The sequence below is a fragment of the Lemur catta genome, chromosome 5 (assembly GCF_020740605.2).
Source record: "Lemur catta isolate mLemCat1 chromosome 5, mLemCat1.pri, whole genome shotgun sequence".
Classification (NCBI taxonomy): Eukaryota; Metazoa; Chordata; class Mammalia; order Primates; family Lemuridae; genus Lemur; species Lemur catta.
This window is the reverse complement of record NC_059132.1, coordinates 31,168,857-31,193,674: the sequence shown is the minus strand read 5'-3', so window position 1 is coordinate 31,193,674 and position 24,818 is coordinate 31,168,857. Positions and strand designations below refer to the sequence as shown.

Below are 24,818 nucleotides of genomic sequence, written 5' to 3'. Positions count from 1 at the left end.
AGAAGTCACCTAAACACTTGACAGACTGGAGGATCCACTCCTAAGATGGCTCACTCACATGCCTGGCAAGTTTGTGCTGGTGTTTGGGAGGAAGGACAATGAGGACCTCTCCATAGGGTTGCCTGTCTTCATGGTGTAACAGCTGGCTCGCCCCACAGCAAGTGACCCAAGAGGGAGCAGCAAGGCAGATACTGCAAGATCTTTTATAACATAGCTTTAGAAGTCACACTCGTCATTTCTGCAATATCCTAATGGTTACATAGGAGAGGACTACAAAAGGGCATGAATAACTAGACAGAAGAATCATGGAGGCCAAGTAGACTGCTGAGAAAACTGGTGGTCTGAGAAGCTCCATGACCCACTCCCTAGTAAAACAACCATAACTGATGAAAATTATTAAAACAAACAATCATTAAAAGTCTCTAGAAATTGTCCTAAGGACATATAGCAAATGAAGAAACATTTATTCTAGAAAACTTACTAAATCTCAGTAAGAACAGTGGGAGTTTACTCCCTACCCCCAATTTAGTGTGAAAGAATCTCCATTCCAGGCAGTTGTGGACAAGAAAGCAGAGCTCCCACTTCCCCCAGCTCCCAATCAAGGGCTATGGTATCTCCTCAGGGAAGGGCAAGCCACCAGCACTTTTCATCATGTCTACCTTCACGCTGCAGAGGCTAAATTCCAGATGACTGAAGCCAAGAGGTAGGGAGCTCTTGTCCCCTCCCAGTTCATAGGGAAGAGGCTTTGCCTCAGGTGGGGCAGGCTAAGAATACCAGAACTCTGACTGCCCTCATCCCAGCTCACTCATAGAGCAGAGGTTCTATACTGGTAGAAGCAAGCAGAGAAAATGAGAGGTAACTGCCCCCACCCAGCACCCTGCTCATAAAGCAGGAGTGTCACTCCAAGAAAAACAGGATGTCTTAATCTGTTTTGTGCCACTATAACAATACCTGAGACTGGGTAATTTAAACAGCAATTTAGTGGTTCGCAGTTCTGGAAGCTGAGAAGTCCAAGATCAAGGTGCAGGTATCTGACAAGGACTTCCTTGCTGCATCATCACATTGAAGGCGGAAGGAAAAAGAGGCAAAAGGGAGCTGAACTTGCCCTTTTATAATGGCATAATCTCACCCATGAGGGCAGAGCCTTCATGGCCTAATCATCTGTCAAAAGTCTCAGCTTTTGATACCGTTACAATGGCAATTAAATATTTAATATTTCAAATATTTAAATATTTGAATAAATAACGGCTGAAAACTTGCCAAATTTATGGAGAAACATTAATTTATATATCCACAAAGCTCAGTGAAGTCCAAGTATAGACAAAAGACACATCATGGTAAAAATGCTGACACCAAAGACTAGGAGAAAATTGAAGGCAGAAGAGCAAATCAAACCATCACTCACAAGAGAACCCCAATAAGATTAACGGCTAACTTTTCCTCCATAACAATGGAGGCCAGAAGGCAGTGGGATAACATATTCGAAACACTGAAAGAAAATAACGGTGTCAACCAAGATCCTACATCCAGCAAAGGTATCTTTCAAAAAATTAAGGTAAAATTAGTACATACCCAGATAAACAAAAACTGGGAAAGTGTGTTGCTAGCATATCCAATTTACAAAAAATGCAAAAGGAAGCTCTTCAGGCTGAAAGCAAGTGTGACCTCAGACAGTAATTTGAATTTGCACCAAAAACCAAACAACACTGGTAAAGGTAGTTAAGTAATTATGTTTTAAAATGCATATTTTGTCTCCTTTATTTTCTTACTGAGTTGAAAAAGTATTAATAATTATATAAAGCTATTTATTTGCATTTTGTTGGGCCTATACTATATAGAAAGGCAAAAATTTGACAAGAATTAGCACAAAGGAGGTAGGTAGGAGTAAGAAAATGACACCAAATGTAAAAAAGGTTAATATGAGTATAGAGTTGCTCTCCTTTCTTCTCTCAGATTCTTTAGTAAACATAAAATTATATAAAATAATCTTCTTTTCCTTCCTTTTCCTTTCCCACATCTCTGCAGGTGCTAATCAATACAAGTATGGCAAGAATCGGGCTGAAGAGGATGCCCGGAGGTACCTGGTAGAAAAAGAGAAGCTGGAGAAAGAGAAAGAGACAATTCGGACAGAACTGATGGCACTGCGGCAGGAGAAGAGGGAGCTGAAGGAAGCCATTCGGAGCAGCCCAGGTACCTACATGGGTGTGGTCCTGAGCACTCATGGGTGTCTCAGCCTTGGGCACAGTAAGAGCAGGTCTTTTGCACAGGTTACCTGACCCAATGAGAAATCAGGGTGCTGTTTCCAAAAGATAGGGAAATGGGGACCAAGCAGGTAAAGACCACACCACCCAGCATGGAGCTGGAAACCCAGGCCCAAAGTCATTCTCCTAACCAGGACTGAGGAGCTGGGAAGGCCCTCTGTAAGAGGCAGACGAAGGCCTAAGGACCTGCCAGACTCCCTGATGCTTGGGGTCAGGTTCAGTGGTTTCTCATCAGTGTCTCTGGACTCAGGAGCAAAGTTAAAGGCTCTGGAGGAAGCCGTGGCCACCCTGGAAGCCCAGTGTCGGGTGAAGGAGGAGCGCCGGATCGACCTGGAGCTGAGGCTGGTGGCTGTGAAGGAGCGATTGCAGCAGTCCCTGGCAGGGGGCCCAGCCCTGGGGCTGTCCATGAGCGGCAAGAACAAGAGTGCGGTGAGTCCACTGCCTTCTACACCGGGGGCAGCTGCTTCCTAATCCCTTCACACACTACAGATCTCTCCATCGTGACCATTCTTTGGGGGTAGGGGTTATGCTCACTTACAGATGAGAAAACTGAGGTCCAAAGATGTGGGGGACATGCCACTGGTGGCACAGCTAGGAAGAAGACTCTTGAAGCAAGTTGTCTTGGTTCTCTGGCCTGTTGTCCTCTCCATAGCAGCACCACAATTTGACTTTTTATCCTGAAGGTGATCTTAGAAATGGCCTTGGAGTTATTGATGATAATAATAGCTACCATATGCTGAATAACAAAACATGTGTTGATCGATTACCATAAACAAATACAGCATCTTAAGCTCACACAGTCTTCATGGCAGTCCTATGAGGTAGTATTACGTGTATTATTGACAGACAAGGAAACTGAGGTTCAGCAATCCTGCAAGGAAGGTACTCACCTCTAGTGGGACTGTCTCCGAGGAAACTTCCCTAACCTCATCTGTATCAGGGTTTCTCAACCTCAGCACTACTTCAATGTTGGGCCAATAATTCTGTTTTAGAGGGGACTGTTCTGTTCTAAGGATGGTTAGCAGCATCCCTAGCCTCTAACCCACTGGTTGCCAGTAGCACCCTACCCCCAGTTATGACAGTCAAAAATGTCTCCAGAAATTTCCCGAAATGTCCCCTAGGAGAGAAAAATTGGCCCTAGTTGGAAACCACTGGTCTAAATTACCAACAATTCCCTGTTATTCTTCCTCATAGCACTTAACCACAATTTGTGTGTCTGTGTTTGTGTATATATATGTGTGTCCTTACTTGCCCAATTTCTGTCTCCTCCACTAGATTGTATTTTTATTAAGAATTGGGCTATATCTGTTTTGTTTATTATTAAATCCCTAGCCCTTTACAGAGTCTGAAAAATAGTAGGAGTGCAATAAATGTTTGTCGAATGAATAAATGTTGTGCCTGCTTTCATGCAAGGAAGTTAAGACTCAAAGAGATGAAATAACTTGTCTAACCAGTATGACTTGTCAGTGGGAGATGCATCATTATTGTCCCAGGTTGCACTGCCTGCCTCTCCGTGAGACATTCCCAGCCTCATTTTATGGATGAAGAACACGAAGGCCAGGGACAAAACAACCTCCCAGAGTGACGAAAGGCTGGTGGATGAGCTAGAACTTGTTTATTCATCCCAGCTGCTTGCTCCCACCAGTGTGCCCTGATGTTCCCATTCCAGAGCACTTTTCCCTCCATTTTTGATCTTTTTGACACCCTTTGGAGATAAAGAGAAGACTTCTCTAAATTCCTTGCAGGCTTAGCTGTTAAGATGTCACACTTAAGAAACTACATCCATTCTCAACATGGACAAAGCAGAGCAAAACAACAACAACAAAAAAAACGAACTACATACTACATCCAGTTAGGTACCAAGCAATTATCTGGAAAGTGTTAGGAATGAGGTAGTGTAGAAATGAGAAGGAATACGGGAGAGAAGCTAAGCAGGGATGTGGGGCTGGAATCCTGGCTCTCCCACTTGTCAGCCATGGGACCTAGCACAGCAACTTGACCTTCCCCGTTTCCTCACCTGTAAATTGGGATGGCTAATAATGGCACCTACTTCATGGGCTTGTTGAAAAGCTAAACGAGCTAATCCACGCAATGCCTGGTACATAGTGAGGGTCCAGTAATTTTAGTTGTCATTACCTTTATCCCAAGGCCCTCTCAAGTATCTTCTTCCTCTCACTTTGTTCAATGCTGTCATGTTTGCCTAGTGCCTTCTATTTTAAAGTGTCCTCATTCTTTTGAGGACAGGTTGCTAGGTGCAGGTAGCCAGCACCAGACCTCACCTATGTAACCATTTCTTGCCATCAACAGGATACTGCAAATAAACCCCAGAACAATGTTCCAGAGCAAGCTCTCCCTGTCAACTGTGTTTCTGAGCTGAGGAAGAGGAGCCCATCCATTGTAGCCGCCAACCAAGGCAGGGTGCTGCAGAAAGCCAAGGTACGGCAATGGTTCAGCTCATCAAAAGCCAGAGATCTGGAAGCCCCCTGTATATGGAACCTCACCCAAAACCAAAAAAATCAGCTAGTGAGAAAGGCAGAGAATTGCCAATGCACTTCTACGATAAAACTCATAAACTTTCCTCAGAGAGGACGATCCTCAGATCTCATTCAGAATCTATTCACTGTTAATACATATTTCTAACAAGCTCAGTCATCTGGTTTCTGAACCTCCAATGTGTTCTGAAACAGGAAAGGTTCCACCGCATAGGTGAGGAAACTGAAGATCGAGGTGATGGGATGTGCCCAGGGTTATGCAAGGCATCCCTGCAAAGGCAGGATGCAAACCTGCCTGGTCCAATTCTAAGTCCAGGGCTCACTACAGGATGCTGGTCCACAGTCCCTTCTGTGTGACTCTTGGGGTCAACTCTGTTTCAGAACTTTTTGGATTTTATAAAGGTAATGTGGTACATACGTATGATGAAAACCCCCGAGTTCTCGGGTGGCACCCTGTAAGCAAACATGTTAATTCCACAGCCAGGCGTGAATATTCACACCACATGAAATAAATGAAGATTATAAACAGCCTCACATCAGTTCAGGTCAGGTTTTGCCACCAGATGAGTTTGTACCAAAACACTTGAGAAATATTTTGGTTTCAGACCTTTCTGGATTTCAGAATTGCAGGTAAGAAAGTGTGGACCTGTCTTAGTCTATTTTCCGTGACTTGTAACAGAATACCTGAAACTGGATAATTTATAAAGAGAAAGAATTTATTTCTTAGAGTTATGGAGGCTGAAAAGTCTAAGGTTGAAGGGTACATCTGGTGAGAGCCTTCTTGCTGGTGGGGACTCTGCAGAGTATGGAGGTGGCCCAGGGCATCACATGGCGAGAGAACTGAGCATGCCAGCTCAGGTCTCTTTTCCTCTTCTCATAAAGCCATCGGTCCCACTCCCATGATAACCCATTAATCCATTAACCCAAGAATGGATTAATCCATTCATGAGGGCAGAGCCCCATGACCCAATCACCTCTTAAAGGCCCCACCTCTCAATACTATCACATTGGGGATTACATTTCAACATGAGTTTTGGAGGAAACAAACATTGAAACCATAGCAGGACCTGGAAACAAATGCCCAGCACATCAGAGATGCTCAATAAGCCTCTGCTGAAGTTGACACTGAGACCTGTCTGGCAGTAGCACAGAATGTCTAAAAAACTGGTGGGAACTTTGAACAGGGTAAAGGGAGAGAAGGTGACGGGGCAGAGGTGGCTGTTTTAATCACAGTGACAGCAAAGACCCTTTCGAGGAGGTAACACATAAGCAGAGGCCTGAATCGAGCTTGAGGGAGTGACCCATGTGGGGGCCTGAGGGAACGATGATCCAGGCAGAGAGAAAAGCAAGTGCCAGGTCCCTGAAGTGGGAAAAAGCTTGACATGTTTGAAGAACATCAAGAATGTCCACATGATTCCAGTGAAGGCAACAAAGGGTAAGCATTAGGACAGAAAATCAGACAAGTAACCAGCTAGGGGCCAGATCATCTACACCAGCAGTCAGCAACTTTTTCTATAAAGGCCAGATTTTAATTGTTTTAGGCTTTGTGGACCATGTGGCCTGTTCCACAGCCACTCAACTCTGCCATTGTAGCACAAAGGAAGCCATACACAATATGTAAACAAAGGAGGAATAAGCCTATGTCCCAATAAAACTTTATTTATGGGCACTGAAATTTGAATGTCATATAGTTTTAACATGTCATGAAATCTTTGTGTTTTGACTTTTTTCAAACATTTGAATACGTGAAAACCATTCTTAGCTGATAGGTTATACAAAAACAGGCAACAGGCCGGGCTGTAGTTTGCCAGTCCTTTATCTAAAGCCTTGCAGGCCACTGAAGGAAATATAGATTTTGTTCTAACATAACGGAAAGTCATTGGAAAGTTTTGAGCTAAGAGTCTTGGAATACGAATTACAGTTTTAAAAGACCATTCTGGCTATTGTTTTGAGAATGGATGCGGGGACAAGAGAGACTAGCATGGAAAAGTGACTTACTCAGGGCCACAGAAAGAGAGAGGGGATGAGGATCGAAGGGGTCTCTAACTTGGCCAGTGGAGCTCATCATGTAACTAGGTACTGTGAAACGTGTTGATCCAAGTCACACCAGAACAAATTCAACAAACTGGTTTGTTTTGCCTTTCTGTACTTTAGGAATGGGAAATGAAGAAGACCTAGAAATAGAATGAGGATTTCATTCCAAAGGAAATATCAGCTTGTCCACCTAAGGCGGAAATGCTTTTATCACAAGGAGATGCCAGGAGAAGACTGGAAATGGCCCCCACTCTCTGGAGCACCCAAAAGACCAGCGTTTATTGTCTGCATGATTTTAGGGGATATGGGGAGGGAAGAAGTAGAAGGGAATAGGAAAACAGAGGGCATCCTTATGACTTTACAAAGGGTGGAAATGTGGGTGGAGGGAGACAGAAGTCTGCACAGTTGTAAAGGTTTTGTTAGATGTCTTAGCATTCCCTTCTGAAGAAATGAAAGCACATGTGAATAAGCCATTCCATCCCATTCCCAGTCCTCAGAGCAAAGGAAGGCAGTGCTGAAGCACCAGTGGTGTAGTGTAAAGACACAAGACTCGATCATCTGATCACTTTGTGCCAACTGGATTCATGCTGGGCATTACTGACAACCTCTGGGCAAGACAAATGGGCTGAACAATCAATAACATTATCCCTGCCTGCATAAATGTGAACAAAAGCTATAGAGAACATGCGAATTGTACAATCATTCCTCATTTGCTTTAGAGCTAGACAAAGTGCAGCTACTAGAATCTTCTAGATCTGAATGTTTTAAAATCAGATCTGAGTATGCAGAAGCCAGAAGTTCAGTAGCTGACATATTTTCAGCTCACAGTTATACTCAATAACAGGAGCATGGAGTTCTAATGTCCACAGGATGTTGCAGGCATCGTAGGGTGGGGTCATTTCTGGCAATCAAGTCCTTTACCTATTTCATATGACACTGAGGTAAACAAGAGACACTATGTCTTTATCCTAATGAAGTCATCATCTTGCAATCAGAAGCCCACTGGTCTGCTCTTCCATATCTGGTATAAAGTAAAACTATCAGGGAAAACCAAGAGGATGGTGACTTATTTCCACCACATGGGTGCTAAGCCTTTTACAAACACTTGATACTTTTATAGGGCAAGGACCTCAAGTCCCAGGCAGTACCCTTACTGTGCTACTCACTATTGTCTCAACACTGTAGGCACTTTATGGGGCTGTCTTCAACACATTTCCCTCCAATAAAGATAAAAACCATTTAACTCTCAAGAGCTCAAAGCTTAGCTCAGGGGAGGAGAGAAGGGAAATCCCACAATTACCTTTGGACACTTTGCTAGAGGCTTTCTGTATTTTACCCCACCTAAGGCTTTCCATACTTTAGCCTCACTCAAATCTCACCACCCCCTGAGGTAGCCGGACAAGTGGTCACCCAGCTAATCAGTGGCAAAGCATAGGACTTAGGGGTCATGAGCCTAGATCCAGATAAGGCTGGGTTTGAGCCCTGCCTCTGCTGCTGACCAGCTGGGTGACCTTAGGAGTCACTAGACCTCTTCTGACTCTGGGCTCTCCTCATCTGTGAAAACAGGGTTAACAATTGTTACTTTCCTCCCAAGACGGCGGGGAGGATTCAATGAGATAATACATAAGAAGCATCTTGCATAGTGTCCAAGAAACAGGAAATGCTTAGTCTATAGTGGTTCTTATTATTAGATAAGAAATATCTGACTCAAAAGCCTGTGTTCTTTCCACCAAGGAAGAAATGACTTTTACGTGGTAATGACAGCCACCAAAAGCAAAAAGGCAACCAATCCATAACTGATAGTTTTCATCTAAATTCCACTTCAGTGTCTTCAGAGACAAAGGAGCTCGCATCCTCTGCACTGTCAATGTTCTTTTTTAAAATGTGGATTCTGGAATGGCCCCCAACACTCCAACTATTTCCTCAGTGTCTGTCATACTCATTCTTATGCAGTTATTTTGGGGTTAAGTGTCTCTTCCCACCAAAAGATCTTGGACTTTTGAAAGGAGGGAGCCTAAGTAATTAATAATTAATATTTATCCAACACTTACCATCTGTCAGGCACTGTATTAACCAGGGCCAGCTTCATAGGCATGCAACCTGTGCATTCACGCAGGTCCCTAACACTTAGAAGGAACGTGCATTTGGTTTAATGCTCTACTGTTGCCTTAATAATTTTTGAAGAAGGGGTTCTGCATTATCCTTTTGCTCTTTAAATTATGTAGCCAGTCCTGGTGCTAACTAATCACTTTCTGGGTGATTTAGTCTTCACTAAAACCCTGTGATATAGGTTATATTATCCCAGTTTTCACAGTTCCAAAAATGGAAGCCCAGAGAGGTCAGGTAACCTGCACAAGCTCACATAGTTAGGAAGTGGTGGAGCCAGCACTTGAATACAAATCTGGCCCTAGAACCCTTACTCTTAATTCCAAAGCTCTAGTTCATCCATGTGTCCCTCTCCCCTTGCACTACAGCATTCAGAAGCACATTAGGACTCAAACAGATGAATGGATGGAAGTATGCATACAGCACACTTGGTATAGGTTGGGCAGCTAGGAGAAATGTAAGCAAAATGGCTAAGGCATGGATACCAGTTCTTGTTCTTGCTTGTTAAGATGCCTTGTTTGGTTGTATTCTTTCAAAGTACAGGTCACAGGTCCAAGGTGGACCTGAAGCTCCATCCTTCCCAACAACCCCAACAATTGCCAAATGTTTGGTCTGTCAGAATTCTAGTGTCACTGGATCCTCAGTGGGGGACCTTGCATAGATTCACCAACCTCTCTGAGCCTTAATTTTCCCATATGTAAAAGGGGATCATAATACCTCCCTAAACCATGTCACCCTTCTCATAAGGCCAAAAGAAAATATAAGGTGTTGCTGGGCCTCTGATGCAAATACTCCAGCTCTGTCCTCATGGAACTCACAGACAAGCCGAAAAGAAAAATCTCACAGAATACAAGTCAGTCATATCACAGTGAGACCGAGTGCTCAAGAACGCTTCTTGTTACTTAAAATAAAAAGTGTCTTTGTTTTCGTTTTGTTTTTTCCTGAGGGGCTATCCAGTAACTAAGCCAGCAATTCCAAGTGCCCTGGACCACAATCACCAGTCCATCCTCACATCCTGTCAGCCTTCCATCCTAAATCTCTAAAATTCATCCACATCTTCCTGTCTTCACTGATACCATCCAACTTCATTCATTCATTCAACAAATACTTATTGAGCACCTACTATACTAGATGTCAGAAATCAGCTGTGAACAAGTCAGACATCTCATGAAGCTCACACTTGGGGAAACAAAAAGAAAGCAAAACAAAATACTAAGAAACAAAAAGGGTGCTGGACATGGCTACTTTGGATTGGTGGTTATGAAGTTCTCTCTATTGAGGTGATCCCAGGACAGAGCACCACCTCTCTTGCCTGGGCTATTACAACATATTGTCTTCCCTACCTCTTAACACCTTGTGAGCTCCTCCATACAGCAAAGTGACTCTTTTTTTTTTTTTTTTTTTTTGAGACAGAGTCTCACTTTGTTGCCCGGGCTAGAGTGAGTGCCGTGGCGTCAGCCTAGCTCACAGCAACCTCAAACTCCTGGGCTTAAGCGATCCTACTGCCTCAGCCTCCTGAGTAGCTGGGACTACAGGCATGCGCCACCATGCCCGGCTAATTTTTTCTATATATATTTTTAGTTGTCCAGATAATTTTTATTTCTATTTTTAGTAGAGACGGGGGGGGGGGGGGGGTGTCTCGCTCAGGCTGGTCTCGAACTCCTGACCTCGAGCGATCCACCCACCTCTGCCTCCCAGAGGGCTAGGATTACAGGCGTGAGCCACCTCGCCCGGCCTCAAAGTGACTCTTTAAAGATGTAAAAGCTAGCTGGCAGGATGGCAAGCCCCTGTGTTCCCAGCTACTTAGGAGGCTGAGGCAGGAGTATCAGTTGAGCCCAGGTGTTTGAGGTTGCAGTGAGCTATAATGATGTTACTGCACTGTAGCCCAGGGAACAGGCCAAGAACCTGTCTCAAAAAATAAAATATAACATAAACACATAAAAACTGTGATGTGTTCCTACTGCAATCAGAATAAAACTAAATTTCACTCAGCAAAAAAATTTTGAACACCTACATTAAGGCACTGCTCAATAGGAAAGGACAAAAATATTTGTCTTAATGAAGATTGTATTTTAGTGAGAGGAAACGAGACAATAACACCATTAAAAAAGTTAAGTCAGAAAAAAAGGGCATTGGAGGAAAAAATAGGAAAGAGTGATGGGTAAGGTTCAGGATGTAATGTCTTAAATTATTCACGTGCTCTGGCTTCACCTAACTACAAGTCCTATGTTACCATGTATTTCAGTCCCTTACATGCAATACGCTTTCCTCTTCTCTGGGCCATTGCAGGTGATGTTTTCCTCTGCCTGAGTCCTTTCTTCCTTGTTTCAGCTCAAAAACTCCTTCCTTTGGGAAAACATCCCACACTCGGCCATATTTGTATTCTAGGCTCCCGCGGCACCATGCTTCTCGCCTTCAAACACCACTCATATTTTGACTTTGTATCTCCCTGGTATTTATTGTTTACAACGTCATGTAAACTCCATGAGTGCACAGGCATGACCTGTTTCGCTCCCCGTGAACCCCGCGCCTACTTAAGACAGGGCCGGGTCCTACCCGCCCAACACGCCGAGAACCGGAAGTGTTGCGTTCGAGCCGGACGACCGGAGGAGGGAACCGCCGCACACAGGAAAACCGGAAATAAACCGTTCCTGTCCGGAAGCCCTGAGAGGGAAACGCCTGCAAAGGCTGCCGGGAAGCGTGGTTTCTAAGTGGGCGCGTCTTTTCACTTGGAGTAATTGCGCGTGCGCTGCCTCCGTCAGCCCGACCCGGGAACATGGCCGTGCGGTCGCTGTGGGCGGTCCGGCGGCGGGGACGGCGCCTCCTGGCCTTGAGCACAGCGTGGGAGAGCAGGTAAGCATTGCAGGCGGGGGCTCGGGGGCGTGAGGACTATGAGGGGCGACCTGGCGGGCGGGGTGTTTGTGGCCTGGAGGGTGAGACTTGGGCAGGCGAGAGGACGCTCCGAGTCTCGGCCTCTGCGACCGAGCGCGCTCACGGCTCCATTCTGCAGATGGGGACACTGAGGCCCACTGCGGCGCCTTTTTCCCAGGCCGAGAAAGGTGGGAAGATCCAAGGTCATGTCCTGGGCGGTGGCAAGTCTCTTAAGCCCCACGCATCCATTGAATTGGGGATGCACCTATTTCCCCGCCTTTTCTCCCCTTTGGGATCTGCGGGTAACTTTGGGTTCTTTCTCCCGACTCCGTGAGACCCCACGCCTGGCCCATCTCCTTTATCTGGGCATTATTTTACCTGTTGGTAAGAGGAGGGCGTTGGACTTGATTTCTTCTTACAGCCCTTCCATGCGCCTTGGGGTAGACTGCGAAGTTCCAGTTGCTGCTTTTATCCATTTGGTCGTTTACCATGCCATGCCGACTGCAAAACTATGGGTAGTTCTTTTATTATTCCCTGTTTACTCTTTGAGGAGACTGAGGTTTAGAAAAGTCGAGTAACTTTTCCAAACTTAAAAATACTTGGGAAGTGGTAGAATCAGTCAGAGCTCCAGAATCTGCGCTTTTATTTAATGAGAGATGTTAATTATTTCCCATAGACTATTTCTTCTTGGAAAAGAGAATAAAAAATCACTGAGTTGGACCTCCAGATTGTAAATTAAGCTGCGGGGTTGGAGGGTGGGAGCTGGCTTTTTTATCTTAACACACCAGACCCAACACTCCTCCCTAGCACTTAGGTGAGGGGTTGAATTCAGAGTTTGGGGTTTGGTTAGGTTTGGTTTGGTTTGGGTTTTTCCCCAAGTCTTTGGGCAGTTTGTTGGTGATACAAGGAAATGACCAGAAGAAAAATGGTTCCTTCTGATAGATTCCCCCCCACACACACTCCAGTTCTGAAGCAGTAGGAATCTGGGATTGGCTGTAAATCCCCTCTTTTTCTCCGTCTGAGTTCTGACTATTTTCTCTTTTAACTAGCCCTGAGAATTTTTTTTTTCCTAATTTTTGTAGAGACAGGATCTTGCTATGTTGCCCAGGCTGGTCTCAAACTCCTGGCATCAAGCAATCCTCCCACCTTGGCCTCCCAAAGAGGCCCTGAAAATATTTTGACCTGCTTTCAGTTGGGTAAATGTGGTTTTTTAGAGGGAAGGAGGTATCTGACCCTGTGTAATTTGCCAAGATCTGTGGTGACCATATTTTCTGAACCAAAAATTTGGAACCTTGTATAATCAGACACTAGAGCATAATAATTAAATTCAAGACCAGCCCAGAAAGTGTGGAAGATAAAAGTCCTCTTGCCCACACCTTTAAATTAGCTGTTTGCTCTGCCAGAATGCTCTTCTTTTTTAAAGAAAACTCCTTTACCTACTTTAAATCTTTACTCAGCTGTCACTTCAGTGACCACTCTCCAATACGTGGCACTTTGTATAAATAAGCTAGCTATTTGTTTTAACGAGCTCCTGTACTCACTGGTTGATTTTCCTGATAATTTTACTTGAAATCAAATCATGATGACCCAAGATGTGTAATGGAGACTTCCTTGAACTAGGGGTCAAAACTGTCACAGTTCAAGATCTACTATAACCTAGCGCCTAGTCTAAATTTCTCCCTGTGTAAACTGAACTAAATGTCAAATATTTGAGCTATACAAAATTTTAGATTGCATAACTGTGAATATAAGATCTATAAGTATTTCATTGACTTGGTTTTACATTCAGGTGAGTTCCCAACTCAGAATTTCTCTTTCTCAGCACAGATTCTCATACCTAAAAGCCATAATATACCTTATGGTCAAGAAGGCTTAAAATTCTAAGCTTCGCTCCAATTTGATAAGGTCCCTTTACTGGACTTAATTTTTCCCATCTGTAAAATGAAGGATTGAATCAGAACTATATGACTTTGTGTTTTTTAATTCCCGCTTCTGTTATTGCCCCTCTGGTTCTGGGTATTGGCACTTGGTTTCCTCTTTGCTGACTTTTGTGTATATACTTGTGGCTGTTTCTACCGCTTGATGCTCAGTATCCTGAGTCAGCAGAATGCTAGCTATGTGATCTTGAGAAAGTCATTAAGTCTTAAGCCTCTCAGTGTCAGTTTTCTCATCTATAAAGTAGAGATAATAGTAGTACTTATTTCACATGTTAGATGAAAAGATGATTCAGGTAAAACTGTCTGTTACATAGTAAGGACTCTGTAAATGTTCATTAGTTACTGTAACTGAAAACACTTTCTCTAGAGAGTCAGTCTGGGAACCTTATGGTCTCTAAATTTTGTTATAATTTTGGGTTTTTATGATGTCATTTCTTGATTATGTGCCACCTCATTCCCACTTTAGGGGCTGGCTACTTCCATTCAGCACCGCCACCCAGAGAACTGCTGGTGAGGACTGCAGTTCCGAGGACCCCCCTGATGAGCTTGGGCCCTCCCTTGCTGAACGAGCCTTAAGGATAAAAGCTGTTAAACTGGAGAAGGAAGTCCAAGATTTAACAGTAAGTAAATTTTATATTATCTGTTCTTCATATCCTCTCTCTCTAGTGTAAATATCCAAGTAAAGTTTTGTGTGTCCATTTTTAAAATGAAGTTTCCTCTACTTGACTCTTTATGCACCCTTCACCCCTCTTCCACTCTCTTGCTCAGTATACTAGACAGAAAAATCTTTTTAGTAGTTCAAAAAGGCCACTGGCTAAGGAGAATCATCTCTTTCCAGTTCCCTGTTGTGCCACAGCACTTAGATATCTGATATTTTGGAAGTTTAAAGGAGGTATAGTGCCTGGCATGGAGGAGACAATAAATGTTTATTGAACATGTGAGGTCACTGATTATTATTCTTTACTGATCTGACCACATCTGGCATACTGGACTCAGTCCTGGGTTGACAGACACACTTAGGGGGAGTTAGATACACCAGAGTAATTCCAAAGCAAGACCATCCAGAATGGTAAGGAGGCTGGAAAGCATGTCTTGGAGAGCAACTGAAGGAACCAGGAATTGTAAGAATGAAAGAGAAAAGGACTAAAGGGGCTAAAATAACTGCCTTCAAATAGATGACATACTTTTAAAACTTATTCTCACTTGTCCTAGAGTTCAATGCAATGAAAGAAAGGTAGAGGTTGGCAGTATTAGCAGAATGTGGAAAGAAAAAAGGTTTTTCTCAAGATAATGAGCTTGAAAATTGTTTTGTTCAAACTGGCAGGCTAAATGACTAACTTATCAGGGCTGCTAAAGAGTAGGTTTCTGCTTTGGCTGAGGATTTGGAGTGGCCAATCTAAGATTTCTACAACTCCTAGTTTGTTATATAAAAACCTATCACGGCTGGGCACAGTGGCTCATGCCTATAATCCTAGCACTCTGGGAGGCCAAGGTGGGAGGATTGCTTGAGCTCAGGGGTTCGAGACCAGCCTAAGCAAGAGCAAGACCCCATCTCTACTAAAAATTGAAAAATTAGCTGGGCATTGTGGCACACACCTGTAGTCCTAGCTATTCCAGAGGCTGAAGCAAGAGGATCACTTGAGCCCAGGAGTTTGTGGTTGCAGTGAGCTATGAGGATGCCACTGCATTCTACCCAGAGCAACAGAGCCAGACTCTGAATCAAAAAAAAAAAAAAAAAAACTATCACAAGGATGAGATTTGTAAAGTAAGCAAAAACATTCTTTTTTACCAGTAAGCATTATCTTTTTTCATTCTTTCGATGTTCAGGTGAGATACCAGAGAGCTGTAGCTGACTGTGAAAACATAAAGAGGCGAACCCAGAGATGTGTGGAAGACGCCAAGATATTTGGTGAGACATTTATTCACAATAAAAATGTCTTTCAGCGTAGGGACACTTAACTAGTAGTCCTGCAAACTGAGCATAGTGCAAGCACATCTGGGTCTTTAACTGATCCCTCCCCTGCCCTTCCACCATCCCCAGGCTTTCTGTGTTGCTAATCGGGAATGGTGTCAAGTTAACTATTTGCTAAAATAATGCTGGCCTTTATATTGATCAAACCTTTGTTTATTTTCCAAACATGTAGGTATTACAGTTAACATTCTAGTGCTTATTCAAACAATTGTTTAGCTCATTAATGAACAAGTGAATCATTGAGATATTCAGAGGAAAATCCAAAGAACAAACATGTAGGCAATCAGGAATGCTGAAATATGCCTAATGGAAGAAAAATTGATCTCTATCCATAGGGCAATAACTATATCTCCACCAGACAGTTTGCACTACTGTGGACAAGAGTCATTTGCTTTGCTGTTAGTATTCTACAACTTACTGAGGTATAAAACACCTCAAAGACAAAGGCTCAGACCCCAAAGTCAGATTACCATGAAGGCTGTGCTGGACTCCGTCTATTTTTTCATGAAAGACATTTAATAATCTTTTTGGTCCAATTCAAAGTCTGTTTCAGAAAAATTTCCCTTAACACACCACATCTTGTTCCACAGGTGTCCATGACACTGTTAGTTGAGTCACAGGGATTCAAGGTTAAAGGGCAAATCTGTGACTACTTCCTGTACTTACAGCTTACTATGGAGCATTGTGCTTTCCCCACAGATAGAACCTAAAAGCTTGCTGGGCACTTGGGTGTTATCCGGTTCATTCTTCTGTATCATGCTCCTTCCTGTTCTCTTTTATCTGCTATTTGTACACAGAATTCACTTCTTTCCTGTCCTCTCTCCAGTGCTTTGGCATAACCTGCTTTTCACTCAGTGCTGTGTAACTCATGTAGTAAGGCTTCAAGTGTACTGACCTCCAAATTGTATTCCTGATCTTTTGTCCAAGTTTTAGTCTCTTATTTCCAATCTTATAGCAGGACTCACCAAACTACAGCTTGCCATCAGTCCATAAATACAGTTTTCGATTACACCATAAAAAATTCATGGAAATTTGTTTTCTCTTTTGTTACATAATCATCTACATAAGATCCTTGATTTTTCCTTTTTTCTCATGAAGCCTAAAATACTTAATGTATGTCCTTTTACAGAAAAGTTCGCTGAGCTCTGAGCTACAGGGAATCTCTGTAGCAAATAGACCAGTTGTGATAACGGGGTAAACTTCCTGCTGTATTGGCTGCTTGAGGAGAGCACAGTGGGTGAGCTTAAGCATAAGTCAAGCTTTGAGTTAGGAGCCAGCTTGCATCAGTTTATGCGAGTACATAATAGGATTCCTGAGAACAAATACATAGTAACTAAATTCAAAAGAATTTGTTAGTTAATCTGATTTATTTATTTATTATTAACTTACAGAGCAAAATGTGCCTAGCAAAAGATGCCACATAAGTCATTTGCTTAGGCCATTTCCTCCTAGTGGCCAGAAATACCTAGAAAATTGAAGATGATTGGGTGAGCATGAAAGTAGAAGAAAAGTCAAATGCTTTTAAGGGATATAGCATGACAATTACCTGACCTTCCAGGGATAGTTTTATCTCAGTAATCTACCATCTCTTAAACAGGTCACAAAGACCCATTTTTCTTTTCTACAAGATTATACAGTCAGTCACCCACCATCTATTAAGGTAACAAAATAATTAGAATGGAATCAGATGGAACCCCTCATTATACAGACAAGAGAACCTATGCTTCTATTTACTTAAATTCATACAACTTTACTGACTAAAAGCTAGGTCTCTTCTTAACCTGGCAATGTACAAGTCAGCCCAGAAGTTTACTGCTGTCAAAATTTATTCTAGTATTGTCTTCCTTTGAATAGCCATGAGGTGCCTTTGCTATTCCTGATTGATCTTTATCAGAACAACTTGTTTTACTCTTGAGTGGAAGTCTAACCTTATCAGCATACTTTTCAAGCCTTTGGCTAATCTCATTTACAGCTGATCTGTTAACAGCCATTAATGTATTCTATGGCTGCCATCCCTAATGGAGGGTGGCAAGAGGGGCTATCTTGTGAAAATTTGATCACACAAAGCCTGCTTCCCTGGAAATACCTTCTGTTTACACTCTTCCTCTCTGTTGCCTCCTTTCCTACACCAGATCCGACCACATCATACCTAAATCACTTCAATTGGCTCTCTTAGTTCTTTCTTTGCCCCCCATTCATATGCCCCCCCAGTACTCCAAATTCATTATATATGCTGTCTAATTTGAATCACATTTCTACTTGTTTTCCTCAAGAAGCTATAATGGATCTCTGTCACCCTCAAATTGGCAATAGAATTCCTACTTCTATCAGTGTTTCCCTCCCATCCAGGCAGTAAGTCTGGGAAATCTCTTTTCAGTCATCTCTTTTATAGCTTGCCTATAGCTGATCTTCTTTCTTAACTCTGAGTACAGTTAAGGCTTCTACCTGTTTTGGCACAGTGCCTTAAACCTGTCCCTAGATTAAAATCAGATCAATAAAGTCCTTGCCTCTCACCAGCCTCCAGAGCTGTCTGATGTTGGTATTCCTTATCCTCATTTCTGTAAGAAAAATCCAGTTCTAGAATTGGAAGTAATGGGATTTCTCAACAATTGAGTTTACATTTGCCTTTTAACAGTTCATGGGACTCACAGAAGATCAGACAAGTTTTGTGGCCCATCTCCAGCAGCTTGATAGTAGACTTGCCTCATCTGTGGATGTGTCTTACATTCCTGTCCTATTAAGCTGGTCTTCAAGAATAAACCAGTCTTGACACCACTTAGCATGATGTGGTCAACTTGCTTTTTTAATTGTTGCAAAGTTTCTCCCCATGAAATATTAATATCTTGTCTCTGTTGAGGATGTACTACTTAGCATAATTTTCAAAACGTTCATAACTCAATACTAAAGGTGAATAGCAACAAAAATTCAAGATGAATAAAAATACTTGTTTTAAAAGGACAGATTTTTGAGCCTATTCTATATAGTCTTACCTAGTTCTTGGGTTCTAACCATCTCTTCTATTTCTTGGTAGGATACCTAGTCATATTTGCCTTCCGAGAGAGACACTAACTTGTCAGTTGGGTCGGGGTGGTAATCAGTGATGATATCTGAGTCCTGTGTGGCACCCTGTCCACTTTCTGGGCTACCCAGTGTACCAGCCACCCAACCAGGCCATCCCCCAAGGGAAGAGCGATTTCCTCACAAACAATAAAAATACCTGGTTTCTCTGCAGGAATCCAGAGTTTCTGTAAGGACTTGGTGGAGGTGGCAGACATCCTGGAGAAGACTACAGAGTGCATTTCTGAAGAATCAGAGCCTGGGGACCAGAAGCTCACTTTGGAGAAGGTCTTCCGAGGGTTGTCACTTTTAGAAGCAAAGCTGAAGAGTGTGTTTGCCAAGCATGGCCTGGAGAAGCTAACACCCATTGGTGACAAATATGACCCTCATCAGCATGAACTCATCTGTCATGTGCCAGCTGGTGTTGGGGTGCAGCCTGGCACCGTGGCGTTAGTAAGGCAAGACGGCTATAAACTTCATGGCCGAACCATTAGACTTGCCCAGGTAGAAGTGGCAGTGGAGTCTCAGAGAAGACTTTGAACAGGCCATCATCAGGAACTGACTGTTCTCCCAGAGTGCAGTCACCTGCCTTTCTTTTATTTATTAAACTAGGTTTGTATTGTACATGAAGTACTTCATGTGATATGCTTTGAATTTAGTCATATTGGCTTTATTTATAACATATTCTATTGATTTAATGTGACCTGTTTGGTCTCATCAGAAGTCTTGCCATTGGGCATTTGAACAATGTCACAAGTGTTCTTGTGGCCTTTGTCAAAATATGTTTAGGAAAATTAATTTGGTACTCTGATGACTTTGAATCCAAATTCCTTTTTAACTGTGTATTTTCAACAAAATATTCCTTTCTAGTGGTCCCTACAACAGGAATTGTGTAACATCTTGTATTTTGTGGAAAAAGGAGACAGTAGGGATTGGTTCATCCTTTGGGTACTTAGATGATAAAGCTTTATGGTTGTAAAAATCGTTTGGGTTGAGTTTTATACACATAGATTTTCAAGACTTCTCCTTTTTGTTTTATTATTTTTCTTTTAGCCATCTCTTGTCCTTGTAGACCCTACTAGGTAGGTTTCATGCTCATATCATTGTCCCAAACTCAGCCCTTTCAGATTCCCATTTGCAGGGGCTAACCGTGCAGGCAAGACTTAGAAGACAAGGGAGTGTCAAGAAATTCAAGATATCCAGATCCCTTTCAAGCAAGGATGGCCAAGAAACCTTGTGCTTTCTTTGCTCTGAGTTATCTTTAAATTATTTTCAGCCTCCCTAGGTATATAATCATTTCAGGCAGGCTGAGGCAGCAGTGACCCAAATGGGTCTATTACGTTTACTCACAACATCTCATTCCACCAGCCCACCCTTCTCTGACCCTTTGTCAGATTTGCCTTATGATCCTTTATTGGATTATAAGGAAGAGTTATCAGAACAAAACTGTTAGGTTCCCACAGTTTCCCATTTTAGTTATGCTGAAAGTTTTTTCTGAAAGTTTACTCATCCTCTTTATTATTGTTTGTAATATAAGTATTCTCCACTTTTAGCCAATCCTCCCCGCCACCCCCGTACCCTTTTTCTTTTAATTCCACAGATATGTGGTCTTGCTGTGTTGCCCAGGCTAGCTTTGAATTTCTGGGCTCAAGTTGTCCTCCCACCTCAGCCCCCCTAGAAGCTGAGACTACAGGCATGTGCCACCACAGCCTGTGGAAAAAAATTGTTTTTTAATTGGTACTCACAAATTACTACCTCTCTTACGATGACAAGCTTTATTTCCTAGTTTTTGTATCTTAGGTCACATTTGTATAAACATTTAGCTTTCCTTTTATGTATTAATCTTATACAGTTAATGGACCTATATGTTTGTTTTTTCCAGTCTTGCTTATAGCTGATGTTCTGTAAAAGATGTGTCTAATAAATGACTTAGTGAATGAATGATACATCAGTCAGACTTTAGAAAGGAAGTTAATTGTGGATAGTTCAATGTTGGAGGAAGCCTTAGTGATCTAAACATACCCTTTGTGCTTCTGAAGTATGAAAATCTAGTCTTTTTAGGACTGGACCCAAAGGGGAAAAAACCTCTCAGATTTCAGTGAGAATTTGAATGAAGCACAACTAGATATTAATAACTTCAATCATTTAAGATTACTAGACATGCAAATAAATAAGTCATTACTAGACATGCAAATAAATAAGTCCCCAGCAGACAATGAGATGTTGTCAGATGTCCAGATTGCATAGGTTTAGGTTTCAGTCAGTTACCCATAAAATAAATCCACTTTCAGGGGAACTCTGATCTCATTCAGTGGCGTGGTAAAAGTTACCCTCTTAGACATGGATAATTCTAAGAGACTAAACAAACGTGTTAATAAAGCCATCCCCCTGTGGACCCCACATCTCTCATCAGATTTAGACATTTAAAAAACAAGTAACTATGCACTTTTAAAATGGTGGTAAGATTTTAAAACCAGACCCTCTTTTGGCCTCCCACTAAGTGCATACTGTAAATTTAATGAGCAAATTTCACAATAGGAAATTGTCCTTTTTTGCTTTCATTTCTGAGATTGACAGATGACAACAAGAAAATGAGCCAGTTATAATTGTGTGTTTTTGATCACTAGCTATCATTACCAATGAATTAGAGTTAGCCATAATTTTATGTATGGAATGTTATGATTACCTGAAGAATTTTCTAATACTCTGTTGCACTTCCTGTTTTTTGCAGGTAGATTGAGAATAATTTTGGGTTCTTTTATTATTCAGTAGTTTTTCAGACTTAAAGTGTAAATTTAGAATTAGAAGATTAAGCTAAAATAGTAAGAATCTCAAGTTGAAGGGCTTAAGGGAGCCAGAGCAGCATAATAGAGCATAGGCTTGGTCAGCATTGACTTCAACATAAACCCCAGTTCAGTCACCTGTGTGACTTTGGGCACCTGTCATTTCACCCTCCTGAGCCTGTTTCCTTATTTGTAAAATGGTTATAATACTCGCATGATATTGTGAATATTGAATGAAATGTGTTAATTGCCTATTGCAGTAGGCCCTCAGATATTTATTTTTATTTTATTATACATATTATTTTTCCTACATTTTTATAGCTGTTTAAAGTCTAGGTAAAGGGAAAGACTGGTTAAGTAATGATTACAAAAAAACTTGTAAGCTAATCATTCACAGTGACTTATTTTCCTTCCATTTTCTGGGGTTTTTTATTAACCACAACACAAGAAAGCCACATTTTCAGGCTGAACAAGCAAGAAATTTGTGTCAGTGTTCTTAATTATTTCTGTCTTAATGGTAAAGTAAAAAACATTGGCTTACAGATGATCTGTAAGGAAGCTTTGGCTCACTTGAAGGGAAGAACTTGGTGTTTTAGTACTTGGATTCTACAAATCTTTTACTGACTTTTCTTACTACTGTAAAAGAATCAGTTGATTTAAAATTGATATAAGTTACTTGGTGCTCTCATTCATGGCAAAGGATTTGATAAATGAAAAATTTTTCAAACACTAAAGCAAAATCAAATAGCAAAAACTCAAGAGGAAAGGTAATATTCAGAACAACTTTTAATAAAATCCAAATTGAAATAACTGCAATTCAGGTGTGTGGAGTCTTTGCCTAACTCATATTGTATATGGTGTGTTATAAGATCACTTCACTGACTGCTGACCCACCTTGATGCTCAGGAGAGGTACCCTGAGATCTCATAGCAGCACAGCCAAGTGGATGCAGTATAGGCTTTCCACACACTGCCTCAGTGTTGAAGTCTTGTCTGTTTTTCTATCTCCTTGACTTGTCTCTTTCTGATTCCTGTTTCTTAGATCTGGACTACTATTTCTGCCTTCCTTTCTGGCATTGCCTTGTTTTCTTGAGTTTGCTTCTTGGTTCTAATTGTCTTATCTGCTTTGACTACTGCACTTGTACTGCTGGACTCCTGACCATCCTCCTAACCAGATTACTGGCATGTGGCCTTGTTCTGGCCTTCAGCTTCTTGTCCTGCCCAAAGACAGGGTCTCACTATGTTGCCCAGGCTGGTCTCAAACTCCTGAGCTCAAGCCATCCTCATGCTTCAGCTTCCTGAGTAGCTGGGATTACTGGCACCAGCCACCACACCAATCCTCTTTCCCAACTTCTTCCTTCCTGGCCTTTGTCTTTTCCCCTGCTTCTCAGCTGGCCTCCATATACCCAGCCTCCTGGCTAAATGGCCCTCTGGAGCCAGGCTTTCCTGGGATTTGGCCTTGCATTTTCCTCAATCTCCAATCCTGCTTGTACACCCTGGCTCCATAAATTATTGTTTCCCCTATTCCCAGCGCTAGTCGATAAATATGTTCTTATTCCTACCCACTCAAATTTTGTCCACGCTCTTAAGTTCACTGTGGTGGTTTTAAAACGTGGCTACAGAATTCCTTGACACCTATATTGAGTGGTAGGGCCTATGTCCATTCTCCTTGAATCTTCTTGGAGCTCTTGCTTGACCAGTAGAATACAGTGGAAGTAGCACTGCCAATTTCTAGATCCAAACCTTTTAAAACTGGCAGCCCCATTTCCTGTCTTGGGATGCTCACCCTTGGAACCTAACCATCATGCTACCAGCAAGCTGAAGTCACCTTGGAGTGGAACTGAGGGCCCTGGCTGAGATTTTAGCTGAGCCAGCACCTTCTTGCCAGCCAGTGAGCCATCTTGAAAGTGGATCCTCCCACCCCCAGTGGAGCAGCCCCAAATGACACCACATGGAACAGATGAGCTGATCTCACCGGAGCCCTGCCCAAAGTGCAGATTTGTGGGCAAAATGGACTATTGCTACTTTAAGCCACTAACTTGGAGTGGTTTGTCACACAGCAGCAGATAACTAATTCAGTCACCCCACCTCATTCCCCGTCTCTGGTGGCACCTCTGTACCACCAGAATTGTGCCTTCCTGCTTTTCCCCTTATCAGCTCTTTAGAACTTGTCTTAAAATTTTGATGAGCTCACACATTGTCAATGGGATGCTAGAAGAAAACAGCTCTAGATTCAAGAATTACAAAGGCCCCTAAAATTACAAGAAAAGTAGAGTCAAGGAGATGAATTTCAGGCATTAGCATGCTCAGCCCCCCATGCCACGTGATAACCCTGTGCCACCTCAGGACTCTGTTGAGAGTGTCCACCAGCAAGAAGGCTTTCACCAGACGCAGCCCCAATTCTTTTTCTTCATAAATTATTTTTTCTTTTTTTTTCCCCCCAGCTCTGAGATGGGCAGAGAATCTTCAAAAATTAAAAGATGAATTTTTTTTTAGGCAAGCATGAAAATGAGGTTTATTGAGGAGAGAAAGTTAGGATTATAGGGCAAGAGCAAGATATAGAGCATGATACATACACCACAGATGATGTTGCAGCAAAGGGAGAGCAAAAGGCAAAAAAAAAAAAAAAGGTGAGTTTTAATGTTAATATAATTTACCCTACATAAAATCTACAAGAATCAGAATAAGTACATAAGAGAACTGGGCACAAAGTGATCAATGAATGCTTGTTTCAAAAACTTTTTCAGGGAATATCTTGAATCTCTGGAAATGAACTTAAAAGGTGTTGCATTCTGACACAAAAATTACCAAAAAAAAAATTTTTTTTTAAGATTATAAGAAATGCTTGTTTATTCATCTACCACTTTACTAGTAGTAATGCAGTTTGGCCCTATTAAACTAAGCCTCACAAAGTTGAGTTAGAACCCTAGCCGTGAACTCTTACCTTTCTGTGAATCATTCCTTCAGTTTCTTCCCTTAGCCATAATCTGACTGAATAAATATGGATTTTCTTTATTCTGAAACTCATCCCCCTAAATTTATTTTCTGCCAGAGGAAATCTGTTTTTCACAGCGCTGCTCTTATTTTCTTAGAGAATGTAAATGGGAGCTTATCCCTTCCTTCTTACCTTTTTCCTTTCTGAAAAGAGATTGGATGAAATCCTTCTTTTTTAGGAAGTAGAAGGCAGATATTAACTATATGAAAACTGCACGCGAAAACAGTAGTATCAAAGCATACGGATTTGTTTCAGCGTGCACTGCAGAGCTAGTAACTCAGAGGCTGGGCATAAACCGAGGTCTTCAAAGC

General features: G+C 42.1%; 2 protein-coding genes across 3 annotated transcripts in view; both read left to right on the top strand.

Annotated features, from left to right (window-relative positions):
* AFAP1L1 (actin filament associated protein 1 like 1) overlaps positions 1–8,030 on the top strand; it is a 58,152-nt gene extending 50,122 nt beyond the window's left edge. For both annotated transcript variants that reach the window (XM_045551414.1, XM_045551412.1), the window contains exons 16-19: positions 2,026–2,190; positions 2,512–2,690; positions 4,569–4,697; positions 6,908–8,030. In XM_045551414.1, coding sequence (XP_045407370.1) covers positions 2,026–2,190; positions 2,512–2,690; positions 4,569–4,697; positions 6,908–6,931 — 497 coding nt within the window. In that variant the 3' untranslated portion in view covers positions 6,932–8,030. The remainder of the gene's footprint in view (positions 1–2,025; positions 2,191–2,511; positions 2,691–4,568; positions 4,698–6,907) is intronic.
* Positions 8,031–10,783: 2,753 nt separating this feature from the next.
* On the top strand, positions 10,784–19,562 carry GRPEL2 (GrpE like 2, mitochondrial). Its single transcript, XM_045551411.1, has 4 exons — positions 10,784–11,746; positions 14,168–14,321; positions 15,529–15,610; positions 18,906–19,562. The coding sequence occupies exons 1-4, from the start codon at positions 11,670–11,672 to the stop codon at positions 19,268–19,270; spliced, it is 678 nt and encodes a 225-aa protein (XP_045407367.1). The 5' UTR covers positions 10,784–11,669; the 3' UTR covers positions 19,271–19,562.
* The last annotated feature ends 5,256 nt before the right edge of the window (positions 19,563–24,818 follow it).

Coding starts and splice junctions, on each gene's coding strand:
- GRPEL2 (XM_045551411.1), top strand. CDS start 11,670: ATGGCCGTGCGGTCGCTGTGGGCGGTCCGGCGGCGGGGACGGCGCCTC. Junction 11,747..14,167: donor AGCACAGCGTGGGAGAGCAG/GTAAGCATTGCA, acceptor TTCCCACTTTAG/GGGCTGGCTACTTCCATTCA. Junction 15,611..18,905: donor GGAAGACGCCAAGATATTTG/GTGAGACATTTA, acceptor GTTTCTCTGCAG/GAATCCAGAGTTTCTGTAAG.